This window comes from Chinchilla lanigera, unplaced genomic scaffold (assembly GCF_000276665.1).
Source record: "Chinchilla lanigera isolate Chin_1 unplaced genomic scaffold, ChiLan1.0 scaffold00003, whole genome shotgun sequence".
Taxonomy (NCBI): domain Eukaryota; kingdom Metazoa; phylum Chordata; class Mammalia; order Rodentia; family Chinchillidae; genus Chinchilla; species Chinchilla lanigera.
In genome coordinates this window covers 51,045,649-51,054,471 of record NW_004955404.1, presented here as the reverse complement: position 1 = coordinate 51,054,471, position 8,823 = coordinate 51,045,649, and the positions used below count along the sequence as shown (strand labels likewise).

At 35.0% G+C, this 8,823-nt stretch overlaps 1 protein-coding gene across 2 annotated transcripts in view; it reads right to left on the bottom strand.

Moving 5' to 3' along the window:
* The window catches only part of Wbp4 (WW domain binding protein 4), a gene marked incomplete at its 5' end in the record, with an annotated part of 48,001 nt that extends 39,774 nt beyond the window's left edge, over window positions 1–8,227 (bottom strand). For both annotated transcript variants that reach the window (XM_013516774.1, XM_013516775.1), the window contains 6 exon segments: window positions 1,240–1,312; window positions 1,750–1,796; window positions 4,054–4,227; window positions 6,153–6,276; window positions 6,362–6,424; window positions 8,155–8,227. In XM_013516774.1, coding sequence (XP_013372228.1) covers window positions 1,240–1,312; window positions 1,750–1,796; window positions 4,054–4,227; window positions 6,153–6,276; window positions 6,362–6,424; window positions 8,155–8,227 — 554 coding nt within the window.
* Between the last annotated feature and the right edge of the window lie 596 nt (window positions 8,228–8,823).

Here is an 8,823-nt window from a genome sequence, read left to right as displayed (position 1 = left end):
TTTGGTAGGGTACTGGGACTCAAACCTTGTAGGTCCTATGTCACTGAGCTATGTCCCTGGGCCTCATGGGACTATTAGTAAAATGAAAGCATGTATAATTGTCTTGTAAATAAGTATTTTTAGCTTAATAAAAGCGAGGCTAAACAATTTACTGTCCAACAGATAATATTTTTTTTGAGATAGTTTTAAGAGAAAAGCAATTGCTATTAATAATTACTGTTATAAGCATAAGCTGAAATCATTCAGTATGTATAGCCCCTTAATTAATAGACGTAGGTACTAATGAAAAACACTACTTTTCCTTATCTAAATTTCACTCAAGTAACAAAAAGAATTTTCAAGACACAAGTAATTAAGCACCTACAATGTACCAGGTACTATTTTCGTAAATGTATAGATAACTGGACTTGTCCACAATCACATCACTGGCAAGAGAAGTTGTGCAATGAACTTAGCTCTAATTCTAAAGCCATATTATGTTACTATATTAAAGATTCATTGTTTAATTTTACTGGAACAGAAAGACTGCTATGTTTAATGCTATGTAGAGGGTTTTGGATAGTAGGAATTAAAACAAAAACTTTTCCCCAAGTTACATCAATATTCTAGGCATTCTAGCAAATTTAATGGCAGTAGGAAACTAAGTACAATTACTTAAAAACTACTTTAATGAAATTAAATAAAAGATTCATTTCAAAAATTCAGTTGGACAGTAACATGCATGTTTCATAAATATTTATGCAACTGAAACATGAAATTAGTCAAAGTGGAAATCTAACAGTTTTAGTCACAGTTAAAGTACCTTTAGTTTTGGCTTTTTAAAAAAGGAAAAAGAAAGTTGAGGCTTTTGTGGGATATAGCTCAGTGACAGAACAAGCATGAGGCTCTGGGTTTAATCTTTGAAATCAAAGAAAAAAAGATGAACTAGGTGATCTATGAGGTACCTTCTAAGAATTATATTTATAAAATAATCATAGTAAAATCAGTAATTAGCTAAAATGATTCAAATTTGCATATGCTGTATTTATTGAAAACACCATTACTATATTCCACAATGTATCATAAATCCTTCTGCTTTTTTACTGCATTAATGTTTTTAACTTATGGAAAATAATATATGCTTGTTATGGAATTGTTTATTTAATACTGAAATTCTCATGTTCAGATAGTTTGCCAGCAGATTAATAAGCAGTTTCAGGGATAACTGAGATAGTTAAGATAGTCAAAGATAAGACTTACCTCCTGTTTCTGTATTATAGTAATAGCTATAACCATCTTCACTTAAACCTTCTACCCAAATGGCCTTTGCTGTCTAATAGGAGGAAAAAAAACCCAGAATAAGCAGAAGATAATGATTATATACTGAGTAACTAAGCCACCCATTCCTTTTCACCTGACATGTGAAAGCTGGGGATGGTGATACCAATCTTGGCTAGGAAACCTGGTTTGTGATAATCTAATCATGTGCCAATATTCAAGTAGAAAATATTTCACTTTTGAAAGCCAGGAATCTCTTCTAGATGGGACAGGAACATCTGGATGGCAACTGAAGACAAACCAAGTAGCATTTACACGGACGGGGTTTTTGAACAGATATCACTATTTTATTTCCACACCATCTTCTAATGAAAGGAATAGAGGAAGAAAGGATGGGGGGTGCTTACTTGGTAGTAAATCTGCTTACATAAAGCCCGGAAGCCAATCATTCTAAAGAATAAAGCTGAAACACTACTGATGTACTTCAATTACCTTTTTTAAATTTCCTTGAAATCCTTCAGGTTTCTCCCACTGAGATGCTAAAAGCAAAACACATGGCATTTATAAAAATCTTTTTGATTAAAAAACGCTTCCAAAACATTTAATTTGGCAAAAAATTAGAAATACCAGTGTAACAAATAATTAAAAAATAAACAAACAAACATTCCAGCAGCACTGTGCAGAAGAACACAGGTAAATGCTACGGAACCAAGAAATCACAGAATGAAGAATAAGAAGTTACGGGAACCTCTATGGAATTATTAGAGTGAGGCAGGGCTTCTGTCAATGAGTTCACTGGAATTTAGGCCTGATACATTTTGAAGGAAGGGAATGACTTTTTGCTATCTCGGGGCAAGGGAGAATAAGAGATGGAGTAAGAACGACTTACAAGAGGAACAAGATAAAGTCTGGGGGAACTAAAAGCATGTATTGCTGAAGGCAAGAGAATGTAAGTAGGATGGTGAAGGAAATACTAGAAGAGAAAAAATAGTTTCTAAGTGTATTTGAGAAAGGTTTCTCATCCCTACTACATATTTATGGTTATCTTCACCACTGAACTACAATATACACTTCACTTAAGGCTCAGTTCAAATTCTGAGAAATCACTGCTACTTCTATGCAGTCTAAAACTGACTGATTTTAAAGAACATTATAATAATTAAACAATACTGTCATCTCAAGATTTTTCCATTATTTTCTCATCTAATTTCCTATCTTCTTTTTGAGATGATCTTGCTGTATGTAGTCCAGGCTGGCCTCAAATTCATAACCCTCCTGCCTTAGCTTCCAGAGGGTTGGGATTAGTTTGTGCCACAATACCCAGCTTCATATATTACCTTCTCCACCATTCTTTTTTGTTCACTTTCTTCCTATCCTTTTCTTTAATATGTGCACTACTCACCCTCTTTCCTTCTTGCTCTAGGCTCTGTAATCACATATACTTATTGAGGTTGACAATATTATCATGTATCCCACTCTACTTAGTAATCCTAACTGCAGACTCTCAGCTACTGATAACTGCCACATGTTCTATAGGTACCTCAAAATGAACATACATAAAACTGAATTCACTATTCTCCCCCTTAAACTTATTTCTATTTCCTGTATTTCATATCCCAGCATATCATACCATCATTCTCCCCGTCTCCCATAACATGACCCCAACCTATTTATCCAGTCTCATACTTCTGCACATCTGCTCTTCAAAGAACCCTGCACTTTACCCCTACTTGTTAATCTTCTAGGCTTTACACTTTCAAAGCTATTTTACTTTTTGGCTCATATTGTTCTGCCTGATCTGAAATCTTAATTAAAATATGGAGTGTTTGTATTGTGGTAGGCACTGTGTTACATGTTAGGGATAAAAATGACAAGGTACTAATCTTATTTTGTATGGTTTTTTGAACCAGGGAACAGCACCCTCCTCCTCTAACGTTTGAAAGTTTTTTTACATTCTATAAGCTGCCCAGGCTGGACCTGAGGTTGTGATCTTACCTCAGCCTCCAGAGTAGGTGGGATTACAGATATGCACCACTATGGCCGATAAGACATCATTCTGAGAGATCAGCTCAAAAGTAATCTGTGATAATCTCTCAGATTCACATAACCACAATTCCTCATTTCTAGCTATGATATAATCTTTAAATTACACTTCTATATAGCACTTTAAAATTCTTCCTTGTAATAAGCTTATTTATTTCTGCCACTAAATTTCATGTTTCTGGAGAGTAAGATAAATTTATTTTCCCTAAACTTCATAGTATGTGGAATAAAAATTCCAACTATATTTAATTTTTAGGGAAAAAAAATTACTTTTGATATTCCTACTGAAAAACATCATTGTGTAGATAACTGAAACTAGTATCTGACAATATAAAGGAGAAATTTACTATGTTAATCGAGATAATCACATATAATAGAAAACAGTTTCTGGTTCACAAACTTTCATATGGATAGAAAATGGACTCTTACAATCTATGGAGTCGATCCGAAAAGCCTTATTTCAATGAAAATGCTTTATTTCCATTAGTTCATACTTTCAGAAGGTATTACTGAAAAAATACAAAGCTACAGTTTATCTGTAAGGAATTCACTCTGAAGACTTGCTAGATATTGAGCAACAGTGAAAAGGTACTTTCTTAAAGAGCACATACTTTTCTTCTAAACTTTGGTACAAATGAGAAGGTACTCTTTTATTGTTTAAAATGTCCAATATTAAATAAAAACCCTAAACAAAAACTGTTCTGTTCCACCAATGGAGTTATTCTCTACTAGTTCTGTGCTTAAGCAACTTACCTCCTGTGATGAGATCGTAATAGTAATGATAACCTTCTGAGGTTACACCTTCTACCCAGCGACCCTTTGAAGGATCTTTCTTCTTTTTCTTCTTCTTCTTTTCTTTCTGTTGATTTGACGCAGAGGGAGGTGGGGTAGTACTAGGTACTGGTGACACACTTGGTACTAAGATATCTAGAAAAAAGATGAGAGAAGGGTAAGATGCTGAAGTAACTTTTTTTTCTGTCATAATACTTTAATAATGTTACTTTAATCAAAAGCCTAACAGATCTTTTGGGGGACTTATACATTATTATAAAACTTACTCTAAAACTATGGTAAAAACCAGGGTGTGGTGGTGTATGGTTTTAACTCTAGCACTGAGAGGCTGACGCAGAAGGACTGCAGGTTCAAACACAATTTGTACAACTTAGTAATTTAATTTTTTAAATTAAAAATTTAAAAAAGGCCAAGGATGTAGCTCAGCATGAAGGCCCTTCATTCAATCTTTAGTACATGGGTTTGGGGGGAGCCACGCAAAGTAAACGAGTACTAAATCTGGGTATATAAAAATTAAGTTCTTTTGGCAAAAACAAAAATTTTAATTTCTTTTCTTTGTACTGTATTTTATATATACGTATGAAAAAATATTTACTGTGAATATGAGAGTTAACATTTCTTTTTTTTTTTTTGGTACTGGGAATCGAAATCAGGACCTTGAGCTTGCCAGGCAGGCACTGTGCCACTGAGCTATATCCCCAGCCTGAGGTTAACATTTCTACCAAAGATTCCCCACAAATCAAACATTCTAACAGAAAAATGGACAAAAGTACAGTGTTATTTTGGTTCATGAACTTAATTCTTTTCAAAATTCTGGTCACAAACCAAACTGGACAAGAACCAAATTCAGTGGTTAGGTTCAACATTGACCTTATGTGGAAATGTGATTCTGTTCTCATCCAATCTTGTTTGTGACCTGAATCGTGGAAAGAATTAAGTTCATGAACCAAGGTACCACTGTACAAAGGAAACTCAGAGAATGAACACTGACCTTTACTGCAAAAGAAATGCAAATAAACGTAATTATTTGTAGATCAATGAGTTCTGAGAAAAATGATCAATTATGCTAGTCTCATATATCAGGTATTGGGTATCCTGTATTTCCAACATTAGTTAATAATTATTTTTCCTAGTGAAAGTGTAAATCAGCCCAACTTAGTATTACCTATAATATATAAGATATATACGTTCATACTACTACATTTGTATACTACTACGATCTCACTTTTAGAAACTGAACCCATACAGAAAATAAATGTGAAAAGATGCCTGTATAATAAAATATACTGCAGCATTCCTTGTTACAGTGAAAATTTCTAAGCAATCTACCTATTCACCTGGAAGAAATCAGTTAAATAAATTATGGTATACTATATAGCTACCTTTATGTAACTTACTATATATAGTCACTGTAATAAGCAATTTGTACCATAATGTTATTTAATTTTAGCAAACGTGCAAGGTCATAACTAGTGAGAGGCAATTCTGTGACTCCAAAGACTGCGAGCTCCTACTCCACAGCTACTAAAAAATGCTACGCCCTTAATTATTTAAAAGATGTATTTAACTATCATTGAGGAGACCTCCAAACAGACCACAGCACAAAATGCTAAAGATATCTGCAGAAATCTTAACAGCAGCTAGTAAACTTTTAAAAGCTCTTTTCTTTGAATTGCACTGTTGTACTTCTAATCCATACAACAGATAAAAGGTAAATTTTCAACTACTTCTAATTTCCCAGAACACCAACTTTTTTTCTCTCAAAATACTTAGTTTTCAGAGAACCACTCACCTCTCTTGCCTTAACTACTAATGTCCAAAATAACATTTTAATAGACAATATGAAAAGCCAGGCATACGTCTGTGATCATGGTTACACAGACGGCTGAGGCAAGAGGATCATTAAGATTGAGACCAGCCTGAACAAGTTAGTAAGACCCTATCTAAAAATCTGAAAACAAAACCAAAAGAAAAGGACGGAGATGTAGCTCAGGGCAAAGGCTCTGGATTCAATCCCTACGTAACACGTTACTTTTAAAACACGCTGGCTGCTTTTTCACCTGACTCTAAGCCAAGCCTTTTCAGATCCTCTTGGTATGCTTTTAGGGCAGCTGCCTCCATTGCAGCAAACTCCTTTGATGCCTTTTCTTCTTCTTTCGCCTTATCCAGGCTTTTCTGTTTAATCTATGCAGGATGGGTAGAAAAATAAAAGTGAGATAAAGTACTGACATTGATACAGAAAAATTAGTCAAGAACCAATCTGTATTACCTCACTGATTCTCTTTGCCACATTTTCCTTATGATTCTTTCCCCGTTCATGAAATTCGACACTCTTAAAAATGAAAAAAAATACAAAGGAAAGTTATAATAAAATAAAATCCACTGTAAATCCAACATATGACTAGAGCATAAATCCAATATATGACTAGAGCGTAACAAAACTGAAATTAAAATGATTTACAGAAAAGGAAAAACAAATTAATTTTAATGCAAACTAGTCCCTTTTATCAAATGATGATAGGGACCTGGAGCCTCATTTATTGTGCCTTCTGATTAGATTTTACTTTGGTTTTTAAAACAGATGCCAGTATTAATGGTAGAAAAATACAAGGTACTCTTAATAACTAATTTTATAATTTTAACAAGAACTTCAAAGATGAAGCAAAAAAGGTAGAAAATTTTTGAAAGAAACACTTTTCAACATCAAATGTCAAAGCCAGTAAATGTCCAGAATTTTATCATTCTATTTGCTAACTTTTTTTTTTTTTCTTTTTGAGACACAGTTCAGGTTTGCCTTGAGCTCACTTTGTAGCCCAAGCTGGTCTCAAGCTTGCAACGATCTTCCTGCCTCAGCCTCCTGCGCCACCACGCATGCTAAATTAAAGACTTAAGAGAACAAAATGATCTTTAAAGTCTTATTCCTCAGTATTTTAACACAGACAATGAAAATTCACAAACATTTAAAAAGTGTTAAGATGCACTTTTACATATGGTAGTAATCCTACAAAATGCACAACTCTGATGATGGACACTTTGGGAGTAACTATAAAAATTACAAATATATTACCCTTTAATCCAACAATCCTATTTCTGGGAATTTTTTTCCACAGATATGCCTGTACATGTACAAAACATTATACATATGGTTATTTACTGCAGCACTATTTGTGCTAACAACCCAAGTGTCCACATAGGGAACCAGTTAAATAAAATTCAGTCACATAGGCTGTTAGAAAACAAAGAAGCTTCCTATGTATTGACATGGAGAAGCATATAGTATGATTTTTAAAAAGTATGGTGTAGGAAAGTATGTACACATAATATGTTACCTTTTCTGCAGGATGGAATAAGAATCTCTATCTCTATGCATATGGAAACAATAAAAGGAAAATAAGGAAAGTAAAAAGTGGTAACCCATGTGGAACGCGGTAACTGGGATGGATGGGGACAGGGACGGGTGAGTGAGCATTACCATCTATTTAAATAACCAGAAATCCTCCCTAAATTACAAGCGAATGGTTGTAAGTGGAATCTAGTCAGAAGGCATAATAAATGAGGTTCAGCTCCCTAGCACCGTTTGATAAAAGGGGCCAGTCTGTATTAAAATTAACCAGTTTCATCTTTTCTGCGAATCATTTTAATTTACAAAAAGATGTTCAATTATCTCTGAAGCAGGAAACACAGCTACAATAGTCTTGACACTTTCAGGGCACTTCCATACTCGCTCTTCTTTGTACAGTACAGTATTCGCAGTTCTACAAACACTGTCGTTATACTGTAACATGGTTGTTTCACACACGCGGTGAGATTATCCACTAGTTGGTCTTTTCCAGCAAGGCCACAGAAATAATTTGGCTTCATCATCAAATACAGCTTTGATGAAAAGGAAGAAGGCTCATGCTTTCTTAAAGAAAATGACATGACAACAAAAATCTTTTTATGTTTTCAAGAATAACAAGCCGTGCATATGAAAGTGTTTTGTAAACTCTGAACACAGATCAAGAAGCAGTAGACCGCGTAAGCACAACGTTATGAAAATTTCCACGAGTAGGTTCAGCATACAGGCCTATTGTCTGCGATCCAGCACTTGCAGTAATCACAAAACTTCTTTGGTTGTGACTTCCAGTAGTCGGCCCTGAAAAAGGCAAAAGAAGTCTAAGCTTTTTCAAAATCAAGGTAAAACTGTGCACACTTTAGTTTCATACACTGTATGAGCCTCAGGTACTGGAGCTTGTTAACAAAGCTCCGTTTTATTATTTAGGTAGAGCATGCAGGTCGACTGAAATTTTGTTGCCAGTAGAATAGAAAAGGGTCAGCATAGGATTTATTACAAGTTGCTGTAAATAAAACAATTCAAGTTTCCCTTATCAGTTACTATCAGAATGAAGACACAAGAACGTCTCAGGGAAAAACATTCTTTGCCGTTCTAATTTTGCGGTGGTGGGGTGGGTGCTGTAATGGAGGCCTGCGAAAAAACTCAAACTGGTCTTAAGTTTACTTTCATCAAAAGAACAAATCATAACACTACTCTAGGGAAAGACTGTGCTACCTCCAGGACCAGCTAATGGAAGTTGTTCTTGAGCCAAGGGACGGAAGTTGCAAAGGCCAGAGGACCTCGCCAACCGAAAGTCATCACGCTACTCGGAGACTGCCTTCTGCAGTGGGCAGGGCGGCAAAGCTTACAACACCCCAAGGTTTAAGCGTGTTCAGAACCGACGAGGGCGCCCGCCA